Source organism: Hemicordylus capensis, chromosome 1 (assembly GCF_027244095.1).
Source record: "Hemicordylus capensis ecotype Gifberg chromosome 1, rHemCap1.1.pri, whole genome shotgun sequence".
NCBI lineage: Eukaryota > Metazoa > Chordata > Lepidosauria > Squamata > Cordylidae > Hemicordylus > Hemicordylus capensis.
Window position 1 is genome coordinate 449885665 of NC_069657.1, and position 27074 is coordinate 449912738.

The 27074-nt window shown below is 45.8% G+C and overlaps 2 protein-coding genes across 2 annotated transcripts; one reads left to right on the forward strand and one right to left on the reverse strand.

The window, feature by feature from the left end:
* Window positions 1–8586: 8586 nt before the first annotated feature.
* On the reverse strand, window positions 8587–11836 carry LOC128324108 (zinc finger BED domain-containing protein 4-like). The gene is made up of 2 exons (XM_053248269.1): window positions 11818–11836; window positions 8587–11254 (listed from the first exon to the last, which is right to left on the reverse strand). Exon 2 carries the CDS (start codon window positions 11243–11245, stop codon window positions 8939–8941), a length of 2307 nt encoding a protein of 768 aa, XP_053104244.1. The 5' UTR covers window positions 11246–11254; window positions 11818–11836; the 3' UTR covers window positions 8587–8938.
* A 6058-nt stretch (window positions 11837–17894) lies between these two features.
* Window positions 17895–25839, forward strand: LOC128324114 (zinc finger BED domain-containing protein 4-like). Its single transcript, XM_053248281.1, has 2 exons — window positions 17895–18021; window positions 23173–25839. The coding sequence occupies exon 2, from the start codon at window positions 23182–23184 to the stop codon at window positions 25486–25488; it is 2307 nt and encodes a 768-aa protein (XP_053104256.1). The 5' UTR covers window positions 17895–18021; window positions 23173–23181; the 3' UTR covers window positions 25489–25839.
* Window positions 25840–27074: the final 1235 nt, after the last annotated feature.

A 27074-nucleotide genomic window follows, 5' to 3' on the forward strand; every position in this document is an offset into this window, starting at 1 on the left:
CATATTCATAACTGATACATACTTTACAGCCTAGCACGTCTTTAGTGTCATGAGGAAGGATTTGATCCAGGCTCTCAGTGGTCCTAGTCCAACACTCTAGCCACTGTTGCACCTCAAATGATCCTGGGTCTAGGCACTGTTTTGCCTCAAATGATCCTGGGTTTCAGGACATGCCCACCTTGGGCTAGGGGAATAATGCCTCCTCAACATAGGATTAAATGGCCATCTCCTTCCATGGCTTTTAGGGGAGGAAGAAGCTTAACTTTGCTGATGGGGAAAATTGTGAGGCATGAACTTTGTTCCAGCTCTGTCTCCAGGTTCCTCTGGGCCATTTGATCTAGAGAAGTTTTGCAGAAAGGCTGCAAAGAGAAGCTTCCTTATTGGAGAGGTGCTTGGTTCTAGAAACAAGGCTAACGTTTACTAAAATAGCCATTGAGAACTGCGGCATCTGAGAGTGGTGAAGTAGGGAGGGAAACTCAAGATGGGTGGATGTCAACCTGTTTGACCTAAACAAGAATAGTCTCACATTCGTCATCTAGAAGGAGCTGAGAATATTTTGGAGAATTACTCTCCAGATCTGCAAATAGTTATTCTTCATATCGCTTCACACAGGAATAATTTGAATTCACATCGCTTCATAGATGGCTCCTTGGGGACACTTAAACAAAGAATTCAGAACTCTAGAATACTTAGAGCATACATTGGCGGGTGGAAGGGGGGAGGATACAGCTTGTTATAATGTGTCTGATATTCTATTTAACGAACAAAATAACTTTTTGGCATGGCAGAAAAGAGAAGTCTAGAGGCCTTGACTCAGACTTTGTTAATTTGCAGTTCCAAGCCTGCTTTTAGCTAAACAAGAGCAACCAGATCTCTTGACTTGTTTGAAGGACATGCTTTGGACATTCTGATGAATTTGCAGCAATCTCCAACAAAGAAAGTTTATAAATTTTAAAGATTAATCCAAGGCTCTCTACCTTAACTGATTTTTTTCTAAGAAACTTGAAAATAAGCCTGTTCAGGGCACCTTTATTCCAGAAAACACAATTTCTGGAAATGATAGTGTGAGAATCATTTGGTGAATATTCTGAAGGGCAATAGGAAATTCTCAATTTTCTAGACTCTTTGGAGAAGATTTCTATTTATTTATCATTTATATACCACCCAAATCTTATGGCTCTGCGCAGTTTACAATTTAAAAATACAAATTAAAATTTTCACATCCGGCAGAGGAGTTCAGGGTTATGGGAGGGCTAGTACGTGCCCCTCCCTCTTTGAACCAGAATCTGGAGAAATACAAATCTCTCGTATTTGGGCCGACTTAGACCCAGTCTCCACAAGTACTTCAGAATCTGATGTGGAGGTATCCCGCAATGCCTCTTGTGTGGTTAGATTGGATCAGTTCCAGTTTGTGACTCCTATGGACGTGGACAAGCTGCTTGGTGTGGTGCAGCCTACTACCTATTTTTTTGTCCCTTGCCCGACATGGCTTATAATATCTAGCAGGGGGATTGTTGTAGGAAGCCTGGTAGAGATCATAAATGCTTCTCTGAGGGAGGGCAGGATGTCTCCTTGTCTTAAGGAGGCAATTATTAGACCACTTCTAAAGAAGCCTGCCTTGGATCCCTCAGAGTTTGGTAACTACAAGCCTGTCTCCAACCTCCTGTGGTTGGGCAAGGTAACAGAGGGTCATGGCTTCCCGGCTCAACAGTCTTGGAGGAAACCAATTATCTAGACCCATTTCTGACTAGCTTTCGGGTGGGCTATGAGGTGGAGACTGCCTTGGTCAGCCTGATGGATGATCTCTAATTGGGAATTGACAGAGGGAGTGTGACTCTGTTGGTCCTTTGACCTCTCGGTGGCTTTCAGTACTATCAACCATAGTATCCTTCTGGAGCGTCTGAGGGGGTTGGGAGGGGGGGCACTGCTCTGCAGTGGTTCTGCTTCTACCTTTCGGGCAGATTCCAGATGGTGTCCCTCGGGGACTGTTGTTCTTCAAAATCTGAACTTTCATATGGTGTCCCGCAGAGCTCTGTATTGTCTCCGATGTTGTTTAATAACTACATGAAACTGCTGGGAGAGATCATCAGGAGATTTGGTGCAGGGTGCTCTCACTATACTGATGACACCCAAATCTTTTTCTCCATGTCAACTTCATTGGGAGAAGACATAACCTCCCTAAATGCCTGCCTGGAGTCAGTGATGGGCCGGATGAGGGATAACAAACTGAGACTGAATCAAGATAAGACGGAGGTACTTATTGTGCGGGGTCAAAACTCAGGAGATGAGTTTGATCTGCCTGTTCTAGATGAGGTCTGTTCTGCCTGTTCTGGAAAATCTGAAGTAGCAAGGACAGAATTACAATAATAATAATTCGATTTCTATACTGCCCTTTCAAAAATGGCTCAGGGCAGTTTACACAGAGAAATAATAAATAAATAAGATGGATCCCTGTCTTCAAAGGGCTCACGATCTAAAAAGAAACACAAGACAGAAACCAGCAACAGTCACTGAAGGGATGCTGTGCTGGGGGTGGAGAGGGCCAGTTACTCTCCCCCTGCTAAATGAAGAGACTCACCATGTTAAAAAGGTGCCTCTTTGCCCAGTTAGCAGGGGTAATGCCCAGTTAGCAGGGGTAATGCCCAGTTAGTAGGGGTAACTGCTAATGGGGACATGGAACGTAAGAAGCATGAATATGGGAAAGCGTGACACAGTGAAAGATGAAATTGATCTACTACAGATTGACATCTTGGGCATCAGTGAATTAAAATGGACTGGAATGGGATACTTTCAGTCAGAAAACTATACCGTTTACTACTCAGGACATGAAAAATAAACATGACAGTTCTTCAAGTCTATTCCCCAACAACTGATGTAGAAGAAGAGAGACTTGATGAGTTTTATGCTCAAGAACAGTCTGAAATTGACAGAACATGCAAGTGAGTTGTGATTATGGTGGTTGTAGACTGGAATGCCAAAGTTGGAAAAGGTAAGGAGGAAAACACAGAAAGTTTGGCATAGGAAACAGAAATGAAGCAGGAGAACGACTTATTAGTTTCTGCCAAGCCAATGATCTCTTCACTGCTACAAACAACCAAAATGTCACCTATACACATGGACATCACCAGATGGAGTACATAGAAATCAAATTGATTACATTATTGGTGCAAGCAGGTGGAAGAGCTCAGTTATAACAGCAAAGACATGGCTGGGGGCCGATTGTGAAACCGATCACAAACTGCTCATGTGCAAGCTCCAAGTCAAGCTAAAGCGGAAAAACAAACCTATCCAGCTCCCACGATGATCTTGAGAATGTACCCACCATTTTCAAGGATAACATCAGGAACCGCTTTGAAGTTCTGAACCTCATTGATAGGGTCATAGATACTAGCCTCCTCACAAACCTAGAAAACTCTGCTGGACATGAACTTGTGGAAGCAATCAGGGCAGAAAAAAAACCTGCTTCTTTGCAACCCGCACTGCCAGAACAAAGATCTTTAAATGTTCTCTGTTGTGATCTGTCAGATCCTGCCACGTCTTCCTCCACTTGCTCTGGTTGTCTGCCTCTCCACTTCAGCTCCTGTAGTTCTTCCAAATACCATGGGACTGACTTTGAAGCAGGTCAGAAAGGTCACTTAGGAGCAATTGTGTCTACTGCTCTAAATAACCTCCTTGGGCAGACCAACCTATGAGGTCTTTCACCCTGCAGAGGTAGATTGTGGTTGCCAGTCCTACCTCAACCAAATGGTGATCCATCCATGACAGTGGGAAATGACAGGAGTCCCCACCCATGGGACACCACCCTGATCAGAGTAAAAGACCAAGTTCATTTATTTGGCCTTTATCATGCTTATAAATTGAGCATGTGACCATCATTATGCATTGGTTCAGAGACAAATTGGGAGAGGCCCATAGTTGTCATGGCTGCTATGAACTCCTGAGCTGTGCTCAGCAATACAGTCCCAAAATGAACAAAATGAAAACACTGAAGTCCCATACCACCAGTAACCTGGGCCACCACAATGACACCTCCACAACCAGGACTGTAAGTTCAGTTAGGTACTCTGCTGGGCACTGGGGTGATCTGTACACCAACAGAAGTCCCAATCTATCCTTCATCCCTAGACATTCAATACAGGCCAATTCCCTGACAGGGATCCTGGTTAGGGAGATGGTATTCTTACAACACAGCTACCCCATGTTGGAGGTGGCACAAGCAGTAAGAGCAACATTCACACATGGGAGCATCTTCCATCAGCCCACCTGCAAGGTTTCAGTTTCCTGGTGCCTGAAGGGCATCCTACTCTTTAATTGAGAGAAGGTTGGGTGCCACAAACAGGTGCACATGTAGCCCCTTAACAGGTCGATCTAGAACAAACATGGCCACACTTGTTGCAACCCTTCTAGGATTGTACTGGGAAATAAAGTGTTGACATTCTACCCACAAAACTTGTTGTGTGCTTATATCTAGGAACATAGGAAGCTGCCTTATAGTGAGTCAGACCATTGGTCCATCTACTACTATGACTACTATTACGGATATTTATATACTGCTCTTCAACCAAAGTTCTCAAAGCGCTTTACATAGAAAAATAAATACTACATAAATAAGATGGTCCCCTGTCCCCAAAAGGCTCACTATCTAAAGGGAAACATAAGGTTGACCCCAGCAACAGCCACTGGAGGGATGCTGTGCTGGGGCTGGATAGGGCCAGTTGCTCTCCCTTTGCTAAATAAAGAAAATCACCACTTTAAAAAGATGCCTCTTTGCTCAGTTAGGAGGGGCATATAGCTCAGTATTGTCTACACAGAATGGCAGCAGCATTTCCAAGATTGCAGGCTATGCTACCTGCCCTACACCAGGCATGTGTGTAGGAAATTGTGGGGAGGCGGGGAGTGTCTGGGAATTTTGATATTTGCTGCTTCTTCTCTGCTGGCATTTTATTCGGGAATTGCCCCAAGGGCTTACGGGTGGGGAGGGGAGACCAACTAGGAAGAGGAGACCAGGTGGGATGCGGAAGAGTTTGGCTACTTTGTAGGATGTGTGGTGAAAGAAGGTAAGGGGACATTGATAAGGTGGCTTTGGATGCACAGGAGGGATTCCCTGTTATTAGGGACCATGGGTATCCCACCTGCCTGCACTAACGCCTGAGGCAGAAATAATAACCCAAAGTGGGAGCAGTTGAGGCGAGAGCTGTTGCAGTCTGTCAGCACACTGTTGCAGTGGGGGCCAAGGATCCAAATATCCCCTTTATTACCTCCCCTTGCCAAGAGAACCTTTTCCCCATTGTAAAGCATAAGAAGAATGGGCTATTGTTTGGGAAAGAAAGGCCTCAGCAGGTGTGGCTATGGTCACAAGGTACATTCCGTCTATATTTGAAGAGTAGAGGTGGAAAGAGATGGGCCCAATCCTCTCTTCTTGGGTGGTGGTGGTGGTGGTGGTGGTAGAGAGAATGGGTGGGGGTGTCCCAAATCCCTTCTTCCTAGAGTGGGAGGACTAAACCCAGGGAGATTAAAAGAGGACCCCACAAGGGGGACACAGAAATCCTTCTATTAATCAGTAACTAACCATTTTCCATGCTATTTATTAATACTCATGGCTGAGCAGCTGGCCGTTTAATTCCCCCTAGGGCGAGTCCCCTGCTGCTCTCAGGTTGCCATTGAATTGCAGGGAATGCTTCAGTGCAGGGTTTGCCAGGGGGCAAGGAGGATATCCCCACAACCCTTCCCAATGCCACCATTGCAAACAGGTGCAGAAAAGCCCCCCCTTCTCTAAACTCTGGATGCACAGAATGTGGGCCAAACCACCCACCCCACCCTCCAAGCAAAAGGTGGGGGCCATGTGCCTTTGTGAGGTACCACCTTTACGGGTAGGTAACATCTTCCAGAAAGGCTATCACAAATTAATTTGCATGATACGCACCCCGGGCTGCAGGAACAGCTGCACCATTGTGTCATGGAAAAGTTATTTCCAGAGTGCCACACCTCTCCCCTATACAGCAACCAGGCTGGTTGCCATTCTGCGGGACTCCCCCAAGACCCAGTTGCCAGCCGGAGGTACCCCTTCCCTGGAAAACTTCTGCAAAACTCTGTGGCCCAATGTTGGAAGTGGAAATGGTGGAAACCTTTGGAACTGAAAGGAAATCTTTTTTAAAATTTAGTATTCACAAATAAGGGGTATTAGATTCCGTTACACTGGTAGCGTGATCCCATCTTGTGACTCTCACCAATTGCTGAAGTTGTGAATGAGGAAACAAGCAGGCAGTATGCTTTCACTTCAAATTTGAACTTGCTTTCTAATAGCAAAACAAGACACCTGCTTCACATTTAGTGTCCAAAAAGCAAGGGCCATCTTCCTAGATATATCCCACAAATCTCACACTTCATATTCATCCCTTCAGGATGTTGTTAACATCTGGTATTTGCTGCTTTGTCCTGAAATCTGTAGGCCTTCACCCAGCCTGGGTCCTCCTGAGGTTAATCTTCTGATTCAGAAAATTCTGGATCCTCTTCAATTGTGCCTGTTTTACCATGAACAGTAAATCAAATGCTGCTTTACCCAACACTCCCTCCGCCCCAATACAGCAGACAAGCCCCAAATTTAAGTTTTCCAAAAACTAGAAGAGTGGGGATAGGCTAAGCTCTTTTACATAAGGACATCCCTGCTGGATCAGGCCCCCCTCAGGCCATGCAAGGCTTGAGCAGGACCGCCCTGGAAGGTGCGGGAAGGGCTGCTTAACAGCTCATAGGAAACTGCCATATACTGTGTCAGACCACTGGTCTATCTAGCTCAGTATTGTCTTCACAGACTGGCAGTGGTTTCTCCAAGGTTGCAGGCAGGAGTCTCTCTCAGCCTGATCTTGGAGATGCTGCCAGGGAGGGAACTGGAAACCTTCTGCTCTTCCCAGAGCGGCTCCATCCCCTGAGGGGAAGATCTTCCAGTGTTCACACATCAAGTCTCCCATTCATATGCAACCAGGGCAGACACTGCTTAGCTATGGGGACAAGTCATGCTTGCTACCACAAGACAAGCTCTCCTCTCCTTCAGACCAGAGCTGGCGCCTCAGGACCCAATCATGCAAGCTCTTCTGGCCTGGCCTCTTTCTTTTAGTCAGTCAGGGGTGTGTTTTGTGGACACTTACTGGTGTCTCTTTTTCTGGTCTCTAGAAAATAGATCATGTTAAAGGTTTAAACCGAGGGCATAGCCACTGAACATACCCATAATAGATTGCTGCCCTTTACATCTCCGGGTTCTCCTTAATGGATGCTACCTTTTCCTTGTTTTTATGCTCTGGCAAGTAGGAGGGGATGGATGATTGTATGGGTATATTCCCCGCCGGTAGGGATGTGCAGATGACAAGAGAGAAAGCATCTTGCGTCAGCCTTCAGCAGAGCCGGTGGCAAAGAAACAGAGGCAGTGGAGGGCAGTGGCTCCTTCAAGCCTCTCCACTGGCCTCCTAAATGACAGCCTGGGCTAACTGTGGCCCATTTCGGGCCTCTGCACTTGAATAGAGGCTATTTTGTGGCCTCCACGCATGCACATAGGCCATTTGAATCATATGATTTGCTGCAGTTGGGGCCTCTGTGCATATGCAGAGGTCTGAAATGGGCCACAGCCCACCAAGGCTATCATTTGGGAGGCTGGTGGGGGCTTGGAGGAGCCCCTGCCGCAGCCTCCAATGTGGGCTTCCTCTAAAGCAGGGCTGCTCAACTTAGGCCCTCTTGCAGATGTTGGCCTACAATTCCCATAATCCCTGGATATTGGCCACAGTGCCTGAGGATTATGGGAGTTGTAGTCCAAAAACAGCTGGAGGGCCAAAGTTGAGCAGGCCTGCTCTTAAGGTATGGAGGTGGGTTTCTCTCTCCACCCCCACACCATTAGCATAGGGATGCCCCCTTTACTTGTGAAGGCCCCTTTACTATATCTGAACCAGCCCACAAAGCCTTGTTAAGAACCTAGCCAGACTCAACTATGTTCTTAGAACCAGGGCACCATGGTGGGAACAGGAGACAGAGCTGAAACCCAGTTCATGCCCCACAAATTTCCCATCAGCAAAGAAAAGTTTATTCCTTCCCATAAAGCCAGGGAAGGAGACAGCCATTCCATCCTATGTTAAGAGGAGGTATTATTCCACTACACCAAGGTAGACATCCTGAACCCTAGGATCATTGGAGGCAAGATTAGAATAATCTAACCTTTTCCAGAGCCAGTGTGTGACAGTGGCTAGAGTGCTGGAGCAGGACCACTGAGAGACTGGTTCAAATACCTATACAGCCATGAAGTTCCACGGGTGGTCTAGGCCCCCATCAACCTAACGCCCCTCAGAGGGTGGTCATGAGGATAACAGGGTGGGAGAGAGAGAAACATGCATATAACTCAGAGCTCCTTGGAGAAAGGGTGGGGCATGTTCCAAATAAGAGTTCTTTAGAGCAGGGATTCTCAACGTTGGGTATCCAGATGTTATTGGACTTCAACTCCCATAATCCCCCACCCCAGTGGCCTTTGATTGGGGATTATGGGAGTTGAAGTCAAACAACATCTGGGGACCCAACGTTGAGAATCCCTGCTTAAGAGAGACACAGCTATTGAGCATTCAGAAACATTTATTTAAATTGAATAGATCCATTTAGCAGTTGATGAAGCCACTAAGGCTATTCATTGGTCAATAACCTTAAAATGTCTACAAACGTTAGCATGGGATACATTTAAAAACAATAACCTAGTTCTGTTTTATAAGGAGACTTTAAAAAAATGTCATGGCTTTAAAAAGGATATAGTTACAGCTACTTGTTGTGGACTCCAAATAAGCCCAAAGCCCTATCACTCCATGCCCCTTCATGCATGCAAAACTCAGTCCTCCGAGAAGGGTTCCCCGGCAACCACTTCTTCTAAAAGGGAATTTCTTTTTCTTCCATTAATGGATTGGCGTCCGCAGTCTCAGCAGTAGCATGGGGGGACCCTGAATTCTGCAGATATCCAGTCTCTATTCAAGCTGATGAGTGCAAAACTGCCCTGCAACTTGTCTGATCGGATCCATTCTGAAATATTAAGAACCATCTCCGAGTACACAGTGGTGGGAGGACAGGAGAAATACTGGAGTGCCACTACGGAGAGGGAGGGCCAGGTGTGCTGCTTGGCGTTCCAGTAGACCAAGGGATCCAAGTTCAACTGGGTAGGGTCTATCTCATCCTGCAGGTAGGATTCAAGTTCTTTTCTTGCCACCTCAGTTGCTTTGGATGGGTCTGTTCTACGAGGTGAAGAGGACGTTGCATGACCACTAGACAAGTTTCTTAAGTATTCCTCTTTAGTCAGCAGTATCACCCTTTCCTTCACATGCTCCCTTCCCCGCTCCACATCTTCCTTTGGATATATAAACACACACTCCCTGAACTGCGGATGGAGGAAGGTTGCATTCTGGTACAGAGTATTCTCTCTTATGAGTCGCAGGTGCTTGCTATTTTCCAGAGATTGCAGCAGCTCAGAGGCAAAGGGGACAGCAGCATCAGCAGCAGCATCTTTTAGTCCCTGCAGCTGCTGGAGACATCCTTTTATCCCGCTTTCAAGCAAGTAGAGCTGATGAAGGATTTGGCCTAGATTAGCAGTTTTCTTCCTAACCATAGTGATGGTATCATCAAATGGCTTCAAGAGATGGGTTAGATGGTGCATCAGCTTCCAATCTGCAGCTGTGAGCCAGAAGTCAGTGTGCTCCTTTAGAAAAGGACGGAAAACACGCTCTTGGGCAAGAAGAAGTTGCAGCACACAAAGGGTGGTTTGCCATCTCATTGGTAACTCTTGCGGAAGCTTTTCATGGGGGAGACCATGCTTGGACTGCAGTTCATGCAGGAGGCAGGCGGCTGCCTGGGATCTTTGGGAGTGGCTGCAGATATCCTGCAGGGTATGCAAAAGCTTTGCGATGGGAGCATCTTCCACTGCCACCTTGGCCATCACTACTCGCAACAGTACATTCAAGCAGTGGTCAAGGGGAGGAACATGTCCCAGGCAAGAGTCCTTCACCTCCTTGGTTATTGTGCTATTGTCTGCAACCACATAACCTATTTCCAGCCGTAGTCGATGGAGCCAGTTGGCCTTCACTATTATTAGGTTGCCGGATATTACTTCTGTGAAGTTGCTCTGTTTCATGTCACATATGGCCAACGCTGCCTGGCACCTGCACAGAACCCCATCATTATCTGCAACCCAGTGTGCTATTAAAAATATGTAGCCTGTGGTTGGCCCAGAGGCCCAGCCATCAATGGTGAAATGGACCACTGGGCAGGGTGACTTGCTCAGCTCTCGATTAATTGCGTCACCGATGTGTTTTTCCAAGGCTGGCACAGCTTGCTTGGAGAAGAACCTCTCTCGAGGCATCTTCCACTTCGGGACCTCCAAAGACATGAAGCCCCGGAAACAAGGCTTATCCACTACCTTGCATGCAAACATTCCATCTGCTAGCATCAAGGTAAATTCAGTGTTTAACAGTGCCACCATTGGGTGTATGGGACCCCAATGGGCTCTTTTCCCAACTGATGCCTCATCAGCAGTTGACATCTGTGCAGCTGCCAATATCGTTCGTTTTTGTAACGTGGGCATTTGCGCCGCAATGTTTGGGTGGTAAAACAACAGATGTACAAGCAGTGGGGCTGTGCCCAACTTCGCTAAGCCATCTTCCCTGCCAATCTTCACTTGCTTGTGGCATGACTTGCACACAGCCACATTTTCTTCTGTTACCCCCATGATAAAGTGTTGCAGCAAAAGTCTTGATCTGGTTCCCCTTTCATTTGGCTGCAAGCTCTGGGAGGATTCCCCCTGCTCAGCTACAGATGTGTGTGCACCTCTGAGCAAAGTTTGGGCACTCTGGAGTCCAAGGAAGGTAGCATTACTTTGATCAGCAGATGTAGGGTACAGCATTGGGCCTGCATCACCACCATGATAGGAGGCAGAGAGTGCTGCAGCTTTAGGCTCAGTTGGTGGTACAGGAACTTCATCCTGTGGGTTGGTGGAGCATAGCCCATCTCCCTCCTGAGAACTACAAAGTTGCTCACCGGGGCTCTCCGTTTCTGACATAATGGAGCGAAGTTCGCTGAATAGGTCCTGCAGCTGCATCAGTAAAGATGGAGAATTTGTGGTTTCTTCTCTCCCAGATGTCCCAAGAGCTTGTGGAGATTTCTCCAAAGGCATTGGAGGTTCAAGATCTTCATTTTCTGGAAAGGGCACTTCTTTGGGGCTGTTACTGGAACATCTCATGGTGGAGAACTGAGAAGAGAGACACCAGGTTAATGCAAGTAGTAACAATACTATTCTTCACACATGCTCCACACCAAGACCAGGTGTAATGTTATAACCAAGAGTATGATTTCGTGTGTCAGCCATGTCTGGCCAGCTTTTGGCAATACCATCAGGCCAATAGGGAAAGGCAGGGGCCAACCTATTATGGTAATTGCTCCTTGACCTTAGCAATCTTCCTCCCTGGTCTCTCTCAGTGTGCTTTAAAATGCAATGTGCTTTAAAAAAAAAATCAAGCCTCCCACGAATTGCTTTTTCTTGTGCTCCTTTTGATTAATTTTATGAAAGAGTTGAATATTGTTACATGCTTCAGAAAAGCAGTACATAAACTGTTAAGGGCAGTTTATCAGCTAGCGATCTGCAATTTGGGGTGTTCATGAACCGTTTTTAAACCTCCCTTTCAAATATGGATCACTTCTAAATATCTACCTATTTGTTCTGTACTCATGGGGAAGGGGTTACAAGATTTTTTTGGCCAACGTCTGCTCATAAACAGCTGAAGTCAAGATTTAAGCCCAGATTTTGCCACACACCTGTAAACAGGCAACCGCTGTCTTAGCTGAGCTGTCACATCACAACTGCATGTCTGTCTTTCAGGCCTCATTAGTGAGCATGCAGAAGCAAGTTACCTGTGCTAATCTGACAAAAAGAGAAAAAGAGACTGAATCCAGCAAGTACAAGGGCTGTGTAGTACTGTACTGCAAGAGCACAGGAAGGAGAATCCTCAAGAGAACTTGGTTCATCTACCTATAGAGAATAAGTGAGGAAGAGCATTGGTCCATGTGGCAGGAAGAAGAGTTAGCCAGTGAGAAATTCACGTTCATTGTGGCTTGTTCATCACAGAGGCCTCAGCTGTGATTGCTGCCCTCCGACAGTGGCCTCCTTCATGCAACTCCGAGCTCCTGTCTGACTTTACTCCCTTCCAACCCTGTACCTCATAGTTGGGAGGGAGCTATGAGTCCTATGCAAAGGACAAAGGGCCCAGGAGTAGCATGCTAGGACTACTGCCTATGGGGCAGTTTTATGTAGCATTTGAGGGTGGAAGAAGCACCTGGTGATCTTCTGGCTGTCATGCAGCTCAAGTACAGGCAGATCTTCCACCGCTTCAACTCAAGTCTACCTACTTAGTTTTTGCCCATCATACAGCTGTTAGACACAGAGCTCCAGGCATGGTGGAAGCACAGTCATTTGTATAGCCAAAACATTACCATGCTTCCATCATACATTCAGAGGCCAGCAGCTTCCATCCACCTAGTTTTATGGAGGTACAACATTGGAGGGTAGTGAGACCAAATATGAGTATCAAGACTTAGCAGCTCTAAAGAAAGAAATGGGCCCTGTCAGAGAGAAGTAGTCACAGTCAAGGCCTATATGATAGGGGAACAGGCCCGCTCTGCCCCAGACATGTGAATTAAAGTGTAATGACTGCCCTTTCTTCTCCAGGGAGTTATTCACACATGGCTTTAATCCATGGGGCATCCGAGAAGCTAATTCCCTGCCTTTGCAGGGAAGAGCTGCTCCTGGCTGGCGCTGCAAACACAGCGCCAGCCTTTGTTTAGCTCCTGAAAAGGCTTCTAGCCCCCCGCTCGGGAGCTAAACTAGCCTCCCTGCATCTGACTTCAGATGCGGGGTGTGTGTCTGGGCCACTCTCATGGCCCCTGATTGGTCGGCAGCCCGGGTTCTTTGAACCCGTTGGCCCAATGGTGGCTCTGCCCCTGCCCAGGGGCAAGAATGTCATTTGAGCTCAGTGTCAGCCGCTGGCAAACTTGAGTCAGAGACTGGAGACGCCTTGCTCTGCATCCAGAGGTGCACCTATGTATTTTTGGAGCCTGGACTAAGAGGCCTTGGGAGAAAGGGTGTTGAAAGGAGAAAGAGAACCCTTGCACACCTTTTGGTAAGATTTGGTGGAAAGGAGGAAACATATAGCAGTATGTTCTGTCAAGTGATACTGGCCTGGTTCCCACTATCATTTGAATCAAGGTTCCATGTTAAGTACCATTATTAATTATTATTAATAAGTTTTTGTAAACCCATACCAAGGATGTTATGCTCCAAGGTTCAACATATCCCCACCTTGCTGTGGTCTGTACCATCACCTTCATGTCAGTAACCCACATTCAACCTAGATTCAAGTGATGCTGCGAACAAGACAACTAAGTGGGAAGGACAAACACCAATAAAGACTATAGAGCTGTTCTCACAGCCCTCAAGAAGGTCAGAGCAGTGCTCAGCCAGGGTAGGGGAACTGAGCGTGCTCCAAATCAGTGGTTGTGTGTTTGCAGAGTTCATGGTAGGAGAAGGAGAGAGTACTCTTGTGAGAGATGGGTGGGGCAGGAATGGCCAACCCCCATTTCCATGCCCAGCATTCTTCCACAGGTGGGTACAAAACCATTCTACCCAGCGCCCACATGATCCCCCTCCCTTGATCTTTGCAAACACAGGAGTGCTCATCAGCAGCATACACATAACCAGGGCACTTTCCAAATTACACAATGTTCAGCACTAAAATGCTTCAACTTGTCAGTTGTTGGGAATTCTCTCTGGTAAGAGATACCCTTCTAATATAGCAGAATGCTCAGAGGCACAACACAGTGGCGTCTGCCCAGGCATGTGTGTATACTGAGAGCAAAATAACTTGGAGCCAGTTCATAGTTTCAAATCAATATAAGGAGTATTTATTAGTGAACTCCATTCTAGATAGTAAAGTGGAGAGATAGGATCTCTCATCTAGCTAGCTAGCTGGATGCATCTCTGCACACATGGTGCAGGGAGAGAGGAGCCTGCATGTTGCAAAGGAGAAGGAAGGGAAGGGAAGGAAGTAGCAAGGCAGGCAGGCAGTTAGTCCTAAGAGTAGCAAACTACATACCAAAAGGATAGTGTCAGAGCAATAGAGAAGGGATGACCAATGTCTTAACTTCTCTAGCCCTCTGACTCACTAGTCTGTCCCCCTCTGTCACTGAAACACAAGACAGAGTAAAGTCCTTTACTTCCAACAGCAGGATCATTTTGAAAACCTAAATAGCTTATACATCCTACAATAGGAAAATACAGCTATTCATTTGCAACACACACGTAATGCTGTAGGACTAAAATGGAAGGATGAAATCCCAAAAGAGGCACTGGAAAGGTAAATGTCACTTTACTGACATCACAGGGACTAAGATGTCAAAACACATGCAGTACAGAAACACGCTTAGTGAACAGAAGTGACATTTGGTGGGGAATCTGGAAAGCACCCAGCAGATACAGCTGACTCCCCTGGCTGGGCATTCCTTCAACCTTACTCATGCAAACATCCTCTAGGTTTACTCAAGTGGGGAAAGTAGCATATGATCAGCTCCTCCACAGAGCTAGTGAGATATTTCAGATTAAGCAGGCAGTTTCTCCAAAGTAATCAGTATCCTCTGTTCTCAAATACAGCAAGTCCAACTCTGCTTCAAAATCCACAGCAACATAGTGTGAATCACTCATTTAAAGCTGCCTTTCCACAGCAGCCACTTCTCAGACTCCGAGGCCACACAAGAGGCTCTTTCAGGAACTCCCTCATCTCTGCTTTAATTCCTTCTCTCTTCCTGACCCTTCTACAGGGATAGGTTTACATGGAACAGTGGTTGCAACCAGCCAGATCTTTTCCTTTCTGGCAAGAGCTATTGATTCAGAACATGATTGGGCTCTTGGATGTTTTTAAGAGCTGTGTAGAAGAGGAAAAGAGGGGAAAAACTAGCTAGCTACAGCTGTTCACCATCACACCACAGCACTGGGAACAGATAAAACCCTTGGATGCAGCTCTAAACCTGGGAAACTCCCTAGAACAAGAAGGTTGACAGGCCAGATTACTGCTTCTTTGGGTTAAAAGAATTGTTCTTCACCATCACCACTCCCAGACCAAAAAATAAAGCCCCACTTACTTATTCATCCAAGCTAAAGCCAAACCACTTGAAAAACAACCTTGTAGCCACTTGTAACAAAAGGCTTTCTGGACTAGGTAGGAGGAGGGACATTTTTTATTGCAAACCGAAGATTGGCAGAGTTGCAGGAGGCCAGCCAATCCCTTGAGAGCAGAGAGAATAGCAGATTCACCAGGTCTTATTGAACTGATTGAGACACGTAGGTCACACCTGGGGCTTTGAAGTTTGATTCAGGTTTCTCTTGAGTGGAACTAAATGTGAGACAGCCAGGAAACAGACCGCAGCAATAACTCCATGATTCAGTGGAGCAATACAGAAGAAGTTTCTTGGCACAACAATAACAGAATACTATGGATAAGACAGATATTTATATATTGCTTTTCAACCCAAGTTCCCAAAATGGTAACAGCAGAGAGAGGGGAGGGAAAGCGGAGTGGATTTGCTTAGTAATAAATAATAGTCTGTATGCCTGTGGACTTAACATGTGGAGATGCACCGAGGCAATTTTGGAGTCTGGACCGAAAGTCCTTCATGGTTCAGTGGGTGTTACTTCTGAGTAAGCCTGCCCAGGCCTGCAGCATCTCTTTTCTCCACTCCCCCATTGTCTTGTTAACATTTAAATATCTGCAACAATACTTCTCTCCAGGTCTTTTTATTGTGCAAATTAAAAGGGAAAAACTGCAACAAAGGTTTGGAGATTCCAGAACTTTGGAAAGTATTGTTGCAGATCCATTATACATATTGTGTCACCAGTATATCAATTAAAATGTCTGTCAGGTAGAGAGTGACTCCTTCAGGTTTCAGCGTTACCTCACTTTCCTGCTGCCCATCCAAACTCTCATAATACCGACAGGGAAACTATACCTGACTTAAGTCCTACTCACTTCACAAGTGAAATGTTGCCTATTTACTGCCTATTCACAAAATCCTGTCCAACCATTCTCTATTCTCTAAAGCACATTTACATTTTAAATGAGGATGAGCTTGTTTGCTTCTGCTTAGTTTTTCAAAGCCCTGCCAAATGAGCAAAGAGGCACCTTTAAAAAGTGGTGATTCTCTTTACTGAGCAGGGGGAGAGCAACTGGCCCTATCCGTCCCCAGCACAGCATCCCTCCCGTGGCTGTTGCTGGTGTCTATCTTATCCTTCTATTCAGATTGTGAACTCTTTAGGGTCAGGGAACCATCTTTATTATTATTTTTTCTACAGGAACCACTTTGAGAACTTATGTTGAAAAGCAGTATATTACTATCTGTCAAATTTGTATTAGGTTTTATGTTTGAGACAAGCTATTTTCATTAGGTATTTACTCATAGCAGCAACTTCTGAAATTTCTGATTCAAACACAGGTAGGAAACATGGCAGATTTTATAATATTTAGGGATTTTTAACAAAAATAAAATAAAAATCAAAAATTCACCAAAAATAAGGGGATTGCCTGGTTCTCTTCAAATTCACTACAGGGAGCCCTGACCTCCTTCCTCACAACTGTGGAAATTCTCAAGGCTCTAGGACCAACCTGTGCTTTCTGGTGAATCCCCCCCCCCTGCTTTTATCCTCTTTGGGGAAAATTCCTATTCCATTTTGCTATTTCCAAATTTCAAAAGTATTTCCAAAATTAATTTTGATATTTTGGAATTAATTCTGACTTTATCAATCTAATTTAAAAATGGATCCAGATTTTACCTATTCTTACCCATTTGGGCCATTTCAGGGGAAAAATCAGGATTTTGAATCTGAATTTGCACAGGCCTATTGGATTGTCAACCCTGTAATGATAAATTTCCTTTTCATAAACCACAGAAACCTGCTGGATTAAGCCCAGAGTTTATTTCATTTTGGCTCAAGCACCACAAAGCCAGGAAATTGGAACCTATGACTGATGCCATAACAGACGTGCCACGTGGTCAGTAATGGTGTTGTGCAATGTCACAAATTGTGCTCTCTTACAACTTGTCCTTGATGCCGTCACACTTTTCCTTGGTCTTTGAGCCCCAAATCAAGATAGGGAGATGGTTTGTAGTTGTTTCCTGATTGTAGTTGTTGCCTACTCACAATATGCTCAGAGGCTCTTCCTATCAAATTTTTCTTAAATGAGCCTCTAACGTTAATCTCATTTCTGCTGTTGCCACCAGAGAACATGATAGCAGACTGGAGCATGGAGGACCAAGCCAAATTGTGTCCCCATGGTTGTGATTCTGTAGGTCAGTAAAACATCTCAGACTGGACATCAGGCCTCATAACCCTATGGTGCAAACATCACAGACCATTGAATTCCTTTGCTTTTTGGAGCTCAGTTGGAGTTGCCATACTTATAGCTAACCCTGTAAACCAAAGGATGCTGGGGGGGGGGGCTTTAATTGAATAGACTCATGTTCTGATTCAGAAGAGGACAATTTTATTTGTTTATAACAAATTAAAACACACACACTAGGAATCTATAAAACAAACTTTTAATGATTATCCTTTATTATTGAACAAGTCTGCTTAACCTCCTCTATCCAATCTCTCTCTCTCCCTTCCTCCTCCTTATTGTGCTGAGCAACTTCTTCTGTCTCCCAGAGTTTTTCCTTCTCTCTGCTTTCTTACTCTCTCACTTTGTTCCGCCTCTAATGAAACACTGATTAGAAAGCAATCCCCAAAGCCACAGGTGCGAGCAGCCTTCTCCGTTCATTCCAATGAGACCAATTTGGTTTGTCATTTACTCTGCTGTCATGGGATTGGCTGGGCCTCTGCAACCTGGCATAAAAAGAGCTCCTCCCACTTCTTCTAAAGTGTGTTTTATTACAAGTTTGTTTCTCAAGGAGTTTGATTCTGGTGTGGGCAAATAAGTAAGTAGGGCTTTTTTCTTCTTTCTTTCTGTCTTGGGGTGATGGTGAGCAATTGTTTTATCTGATGGAAGAAGCAATCTAGTTTGCTACTTTCTAATTCTAGGGATTTTTCCAGGTTTAGAATTGCATCAAAGAGAAAATTCCAGGGTTGTAGCTTCTCTTAATGCAGTGGTGTGATGAGGAAAAGGTGAATTAGCTTCTCCCTCTTTTTCTTTTCTATGCAGATCTTAAAGATACATGGAAAACCAATCAAGGCCTGTCTACGTACTTTGCTAGGCACACAAGGTCTAGTTTCTCACACCCACCAATTAATGTAAGTTTCCCCTATGCAAAAAGGGAGAAGAGAGAATGGACTAAAGCACTGGTGGAGGAGCTCTTGCAGTGGCTTGTTGGACAGCTTGGAGTTGGCAGCAGATGTGCTGGTGCAACTTCTAAAGGAGTTCAGGATGATTCTCCCTAGGATTTTGGAAGAGACTTGGATGTTCTGTGTTTGAGCATCCCAGGGTTGTGGAGAAATGTGTTCCTTGAATTCACTTTTTAGAAATATCTCCCTATCTCTATGGTGGAGCTACTGGAGCTGACCACTTGCTACTTCTCTTCTCTCGCTACTTCTCTTCTCTCGCTACTTCTCTTCTCTCGCTACTTCTCTTCTCTCGCTACTTCTCTTCTCTCGCTACTTCTCTTCTCTCGCTACTTCTCTTCTCTTGCTACTTCCATAACCATCAGGGCTGTTCTCATGACACTCAACAAAGTTGGAGGAGTGCCCATTCAGGGAGGAGAGCTGTGCCTGCTTCCAATTGGGAGTTGTGTATTTGTAAGATTCAAGGTAGGGGGAAGGTGATCATGTGAGAGCTGAGTAGGATGGTTTTCCATCTTCTCTTGTCAAAATGCTGAACAGAAATGGTTCACCCATTTTCCCAGCAGAGGAAAGCGCACATTCTCACTGTGCTCTCCTGCAGTGGCCCGATATCAAAACTGGCTTTGTGACTTGCCCCTGCCAAATGTATTGCCCCTAATATGGCATGCCAGTTTAGGGGGGAAACTTTTTTTTAATTCTCTACCCTTCTTCTTTCTTTTTTTTTAACAGAAGGGAGTGAACAGTGTTTGGCCCATACGCAATGCTGCTTTTTGTCTTTTGCCCTGAAAATAGCTGAGAAGGGCCCCACTCAGGGCTGATGAAATTGCCCCACACCCAAGGAGGGAGAGAAGTCTTGAAAATAAAGGGCAGTCATTACACTTGAATGGCTTAATGGGTGTGTGAGGCAGATTTGGCCTGTTCCCCCGTGACCAAGGCCTTGGCTTCACAGCTGTGAAGGCTTCTGAAAGTGGCCTCCATCATTTAGCATGGAGCTGGTCAATCTCGGTGCTCCTGTTTGGTTTTACTACCCTCCACCCTTGTAACTCATGTAGCAGGGCAAAGCTGCTGAGTCCTGAAGGTGTGATGGAAGCAGGGCAATGTTTCCGTTGTCAAAACAACCATGCTTCCACTGTGCCTGGAGCTCTAAGTGCTGCATGATGGGCAGAAACTCAATAGGTGGTGCAGCTAGGGATGGGAGCCATGGATGTTCAATGTCCTGGCTGTCATGCAGCTCAAGTACAGTCAGAAGATCAACAGGTGCTTCTTCCACCCACAGGTGCTTCTTCCACCCTCAAATGCTACATAAAACCACACCCTAGGCAGAAGAAAGGAGAGGAGAGCTGGTCTTGTAGTAGCAAGCATGACTTGTCCCCTTAGCTAAGCAGGGTCTGCCCTGGTTGCATATGAAAGGGAGACTTGATGTGTGAGCACTGCAAGATATTCCCCTTAGGGGATGAAGCCGCTCTGGGAAGAGCAGAAGGTTCCAAGTTCCCTCCCTGGCAGCATCTCCAAGATAGGGCTGAGAGAGATTCCTGCCTGCAACCTTGGAGAAGCCACTGCCAGTCTGTGAAGACAATACTGAGCTAGATAGACCAATGGTCTGACTCAGTATATGGCAGCTTCCTATGTTCCTAAGTTCTATCATGCAGCTTTTGGATCTCCTGGGCCCTCTGACTGTTTGAAGGAGCACAGCAGCTCCCTCTCAATTATGAGGTACAAGGCTGAAGAGTGGTAAAACCAAACGGCAGTACTGAGACTTAACTCCTCATCTGTAACCACTTCCCTCTGACAGTACTCCAACAACAAATGTTTATATACTGCTTTAGCTCAAAAGTTCCCAAAGAGGGTTTACATAGAAATAAACCAAAGGGCTCACAATCTTAAAAAGAAACATAGGATAGAAACCAGCAACAGTGATGGGAGGGCTATTGGGCTGGTTTGGATAGGGTCAGATGCTCTCCCCCCTGCTCAATAAAGAGAATCGCCACTTTCAATGTTCAGGCTTCATGGGCAATTAGCTGGGGGGAGGGGTTAGAATTTGTTTTAAGAGGGTCAGTTCCACCAGTTTTAATTTGTGCCAACATCTGGATTCAAGAAATGACTGGGCTGAGGCAAGATATAGTTTTAAAATTAAGAAGAAGAATTTATTGGAAAGAATGGGAGTACAGCAAAAAAGTTGTGTGATTAAAGCAATAAAATATTGTTACTATGCAGGTTAACTATAGAAAGGCATTTCTAACTTTAAAGAGCAATGAGGTAAAGTGTCTCATCGAGTTGGTGTCGACTCCTGATGACCACAGAGCCCTGGTTGTCTCTGGTGGAATACAGGAAGGGTTTACCATTAGCTTCTCCATGCAGTATGAGTTTTCCTTTCAGCACCTTCCTATATCACTGCTGCCCGATATAGGTACCAGTGGGGATTCAAACCAGCAACCACATGTTTGCTAGGCAAGTCATTTCCTGCTGTGCCATTTGGTGGCTCAAAGAGCAATAAAGTACTTTCTAAATATATGAACTTCAGTGAAGCTTCTTAACCTGAGGTCTAATTGGGTTAGTTTCCCAGGCGGGCAAGAGAAAGTGGGTAGCTTGGATATGAGAAGGAAAGATTAAGCCTAGTTGCCAGGCAAAGGGCCAACTTAATTTGATCTGGGTGGTGGGACTTCTAGGCTTCAGCGTCTCGCTCCTCCGAGACGATGGGATTGGAAGCAGGAGGGGTGTAGATGAGTGAAATGAGGGATGCCCATGAGAAGGATTTCTCCATGGGCCCAGCTTCCTATGCTTGCAAGGCAAGCTGGATGGATTGGCACACAGACTGATCCAGATAGTGTTTTAAGGCTCTCTTTTGGGATTGCAGGTCCCAATGGAGTCCCAGGTATAAAACACGATCGAATAAACAAGGAGACACCAAGATTTGCTTGTTGGAGTCTCTGGTGTAGTGCACGAGGAAGGACGACAATAGTTTGCAGTTGGTTTCCAGTGAGAAGCACAGGATGGAGTCCAAAGTGTGAAGCACAAGAGAGCACACTGGGTCATCAAGTTAGGGATACTTATACCCCAAAATGTGCCTTGGAGGCACATTCCTCCTGTCATGCTTTGCTGATTAGAAGTGCCAGGATGGACCTGCATGGAATGCATTGTTAACAATTGCTCTTCCTGGGTGTGACAATGTGGGATTGTGATGAAAATCAGAGTATGCAGGGGCATTAAAGAGTATCCGTGCTGGGACTGACTCTCCAATAACTCAGTAATTTCAATCCGTACACCTCTAGACCTATGTCAGCGACTCATCTCCTTTGTGATGGGGAAACTGTTGCTACACCACACTATCTTCCTTTCTTCCTACTTGGATTAAGCTCATTGGTGTGCTGCTATTTCTTGCAATAGGAGGAGGGGAGTTAAGAGAGTTCACTCTATGTTCAGAATGGCCTTGGGAGTCTACTTAGCTGGAACCCCCACATAGGAAGAAGGGGTGTGTGGATCTAATCCCTGTTCCAATTTGCTTTATCTGAAGCCAAACTGGGGGGGTGACTAGCCCACTACCAATTAAGTGACCTGTCCCCCTGTGTGCCATAAATTGAGAGCTCACATTGCTGTGAAGCTCCCGGATATGTCCAAAGTGCAATCTCCAAGCTTGGAGATGCTACTGCAAACAGGTAGGCTCCTGGGAGCCAGGCAGAATAAGCATGGCTGACAACAATAGCCTCCTTCATTTAACGCAAGCCTGACAAGGCCCATGTGATGGGGAACAAGCCCAGTCGGCCTTGGATGACTTAAACCATTCTAGTGTAATGGCTACCCCTCTTGACATGTCTTCCTGAGTGGTAATGGTGACAGGCTTCACTAGCCCTGTGAGAAACACTTTTCAGGTGTTTCCAGGACTAGGATCAGAGCTTAAAAGGGGGAAATGTATACATGAAATAAACCCTGGGGGATAATGTGTTGTTGGTACTATCCCTGAAATGGCCCTGAAGCTCACAAAATATGGATTTCTCACTGGACAATTTTTTTCCCCTGGAGCATCTACCCATTTTCTCCATAGGCAGATGTGCAAATATTTTTTAAGGATACATCTTGTGCTTTTGCACAGTGGCATTGTACACCACTTGCGCATTCTGGGTCGTGTGTGTGTGAAATTGTTACAGGACATTTGCCTCTGCAAGCTCAGTAACTAGACCTCAAAGACATGCTGTTATGAAATGGCACAACTAAGATGGCCATTGCCTGTTGAGGGGTGTCTGGCCAAATTGGAGCTTAAATGCCTTGATTTCAGCTGTTCATGAGCAGGTCTCTGGTCTGTAGTAACTTGCCCTCAGATTCTTTGTTACTTCACTTCCCCTGCAACTCTCTGGTGTGCTAGCTTTTTCCCCCTTGCTGGTTCACAGTGAGTATCTGCAAATACTTAATTTTTCCTTGGTTTCTTCAATCCCAACTCAGATCCGATCCCAACCCTGAAATCAAGAAGGATCCAAAGGACCCCAACTCAAATTTGGGGGGTTGGACCTGATCCTGACTGTCCAGTCCATGTATAGGTTTATAAGACAGCCAATAAAGTAAGTTGCTTACATCTTCTGGGAGAAGGTTCTAAATGTACATTAGCAGAAAGGTTTGGCCCCTGCCTGTCATGATCTGCCCTGATGGTGTTGCCTAAGACAAGCCAGTAAGTTCAAGGCTGACCCAGGAAATTGCACTTTTGGATATTGGGATACTCCAGCTCTTTGGGGGTGGGGTGGGTATATAAAGCCTAGTACTATTGTTATTACTTGTTGTAAGCTAGTCTCCATCTTGCATTGCAGTTCTCCACCATGAGGCGCTTCAGCAACCATCCAGAAGAGGCACCCATTCCAGAAGACAAAGATCCAGTATCTCCAGTGCCTTTGGAATACTCCCTCCCAGCTCCTGGGGCATCTGGGAAAGAAGAAAGCCACACTGATCCTCCCTCTTCAAGAGAGCAGCTGGAGGATCTCCTCGGGAAACAACTCTCCCTCTTGTCAGAAAAGGAGACCTCTGATGTGCAGCCTTGTCACTCTGAGGAAGATGAACTATGCTCGGCCAACCCAAAGAATGCTGTCCCTGTGCCACTCGCTCAACCTGGAGCTGCTTCGTTCTCGGCTTCTAGTGTAGAGAGCCATCATGGCAGCGATGCAGACCCAGCGACGTACCACACATCTGCTGGTGCAAGTAATGCTTCTGTCTTTGGACTCCAGAGTGTCCAAGACATGCTCCAAGGTGCACATGCTTCTACAGCCAAGCAGGTGGAACCCTCCCAGAGCTTGCAGTCAAAGCAAAGGAGAACCAGATCTGTCATTTTTCAACAATTTGAGAGGCACAGAACAGAAACAAATGTGGCTGTGTGCAAGCTATGCCAGAGGCAAGTCAAGCTATCTTCCCAGGAGAACTTCAAGAGGTTGGGCACAGCCACACTGCTTGTGCATCTGGAGCTTTACCACTCACTCATTGCAATCACGATACCAGCACTCCAAAAACAAACTGCCTGGGCTGCTGCACAGTTGCAACCTGCTGGTGAGTCTAAGAAATCGGAGCATTGGGGTCCTACACACCCGATGGTGGCACTGTACAACACGGAATTTACCTTGATGCTAGCAGATATAACACATCCATGCCCCCTATTGGATTCTGGTTTTCACGAGTTTATACTTCTGGAGGTCCCAAAGTGGAAGGTGCCTCCATTTAGTTTCTTTGCCACGCAAGCTATGCCAGCCTTGGAATGTAGCCTCGTTGCAGCAATTAAGCAAGGGCTGAGAGAGGCCCTCTGTCCTCTGGTCCATTTCACCATTGATGGCTGGGAGATTGTACCAACAGTGTGCTTTATATGTTTCATAGCACACTGGGTTGTGGATAAAGATGGGATTCTCTGCAGGCGCCAGGCAGTATTGGGCTTGTTGAAAGTCCAGCAAAGCGACATTGCTGGAAGAATATCCCGCTTCCTAAAAGGGATGAGTGAGTACTGGCTCCATCCCCTGCAGCTGGAAGTGGGATATGTGGCTGCAGATTATAGCCAAATAGCAAAGGCGGTGGAGAATGGTTGTCTGGCACATATTCCTTCCCTTGCCTACTGCCTGAATATGCTGACACATGTAGTGATGATAAAAGTGGCAGGGGAAGATGCTTCACTCGCAAAGCTTTTGTATACCCTGCAGGAAATCTGCAGACACTTCCAACAATCCGAGGCAGCCGTGAGCGAACTGCAGTCCAAGCATGGTCTCCCCCGGGAACAGCTGCCACAAGAGCCACCAGCAACATGGCGAGCCATCCTTCGTGTGATGCAACTTCTTCTTGCCCAAGAATGTGCCTTTCATGAGTACCTGGAGAAAGCGGGCTGCAACCTTGCGCCCGAGGACTGGAGGTTTATGCAACATCTAATCCATCTCTTGAAGCAATTTGATGATACTATCACTACAGTTAGGAAGGAAAATGTTACACTAGGACAAATCCTTCATGCACTCCAGATGCTCGAAAGTGGGGTGAAAGGATACCTCCAGGAGCTGCAGGGACTGGAAGATGCTGCTGCTGTTGTCCCCTTAGCCACTGAGCTGCTGAAATCTCTGGGAAATAGCAAGCACCTGCAATGCCTCAGAGAAAATACTCTGTACCAGAATGCAGCCTTCCTCCATCCACACTTCAGGGAGTGTGTGTGGATATATCCAAAGGGAGATGTGGAGCAGGGAAGGGAGCATGTGAAGGAAAGGGTGATACTGCTGACCGAGAAGGAATACTTGAGAAACGTGTCTAGTGGTCATGCAACTTGCTCTTCGTCTGGTGGAACCATAGACCCATCCATAGCGACTGAGGTGGCAAGAAAAGAACTGGAATCCTACCTGCAGGACAAGATAGACCCTACCAAGTTGGACTTGGATCCCATGGTCTACTGGAACACCAAGCGGCACACCTGGCCCTCCCTCTCTGTAGTGGCACTCCAGTATTTCTCATGTCCTCCCACCACTGTGTACTCAGACAAGGTTCTTGGGAATGAATGCTTAATCGGGGCAGAGAAAATTACATCAAGGCTTTCACTCATCAGCTTGAACAGGGACTGGAGAGTTGCAGAATTCAGGGTCCCCATGGCTGAAACAGTGGCCGCCAATCCATGAATGGAGGAGAAAGAAATGCAATCCCTTTTAGCAGAAGTGGATGACTGGCAACCATTCTTAGAGGACTGGATTTTGAATGCGGGGTGGTGGGGTGGGAGCGGGCATGGTGTGATAGGGCCGTGGCATTATTTGGAGTCGGCAACAAGTATCTGTCACTATGACTGTCTTAGTCATAGTTTTTAAAACTACGATTGTGTCTTTTTAAACTTCTCTTTATGAAACAGAACTGAGTTATTTTTAAACATACCTGACAGTTGTGTTTAGGTTATTGACCAACGAGTAGTCTTAGTGGCTTAATCAACTGGTGAATGGATCTAATCAATTTAAATAAAGATTTCTGAATGCTCAGTAGCTGTCCTTCTATAAAGAACTCTTATTTAGAACATGCCCCAGCCTTCCTCCAAGGAGCGCTGAGTTATAGGCATGTTTCTCCCTGCCCTCACGCCCTGTTATCCTTACTCCTCCTGTGAGGAAGGATTTAAAACAGTCTCCCAGTTGTCCTAGTCAAACACTCTAGCCACTGTGGCACATTGGTGAATTTCCAAGTTCCTTTGTGGCCATCTTATCTAGAATGGGTTTTTTAGCAGAGGCAGAAAAGAGCTGCTGCTACTTGGCTGAAAGTCATTGTAGACCTTATTGGAGAAAGATGTTTGTTAAAACAGCCATTGAAAACTGAGGTACTGAGTGTAGTGAAGTGGGTTGTATGTGGCTACTTTCACATGGGGAGGGAAACTCAAGTTGGGTTGATGTCAACTTTTTAGACTTAAACAAGCTGGATTGTTTAGAACTACCTGCTAGATTAGGCCCAAGGCACCTCTGAGAAGTCCACAGTCAAGAGATGAAGGTATGCCTTCTCTTGCCATTGACCCCCTGGATTAGTATTTAAAGAAAGCATGCCTCTGAGGCTGGAGGTGGCCAATAGCTAGTAGCCACTGATAGACCTGTCCTCCATGAATTGATCTTTTAAAACCATCCAGGCTGCTGGCTGTCAGAATGTCTTGTGACAGAGAATTCCACAAATTGATTATGTTTTGTGTGGAAGTACTTTAGTTTGTTTGTCCTAAATTACTTGGCAGCCAATTTCATGAGATGACCTCTGGTTCTAGTGTTACGTGAGAGGCAGAAAATTTCATCAACTTTCTCCACAGCATGCATGATTTTATAGACCTCTATCATAACTCCCCAGAAATCTTTTTCTAAGTTCAAGAGCCCCAGGTGTTGTATCCTTGCCTCATAAGGCATGTGCTCCAGGCCCCTGATCATCTGTGTTGCCATCTTCTGCACCTCTTCCAGTTCTACAGTGTCCTCAAAATACAGTGACCAAATCCTTACACCATATTGCAAATGTGGCTGCATCATATATTTGTATAAGAGCAATCTTTTTTGTTGCATATGGAGTTCCAATGCATAGACCTTTTGCACTCACTATCCTAATAATTAGGGATGTGTACGAATTGATTTTTTAAAACTCTATTTATACCCGACTTGAATTGCCCCCCATTTGTTCTGGGTCCAAACCTGGCCAGCTAGCACAGGGGTGATTTGTTTTGTCCACCAATCTCCTGAAACAGGTAGATTCGGGTACA

Excerpts from the sequence above, each read along its gene's own strand:
- LOC128324108 (XM_053248269.1), bottom strand. The coding sequence starts at position 11,245 with ATGAGATGTTCCAGTAACAGCCCCAAAGAAGTGCCCTTTCCAGAAAAT.
- LOC128324114 (XM_053248281.1), top strand. The coding sequence starts at position 23,182 with ATGAGGCGCTTCAGCAACCATCCAGAAGAGGCACCCATTCCAGAAGAC.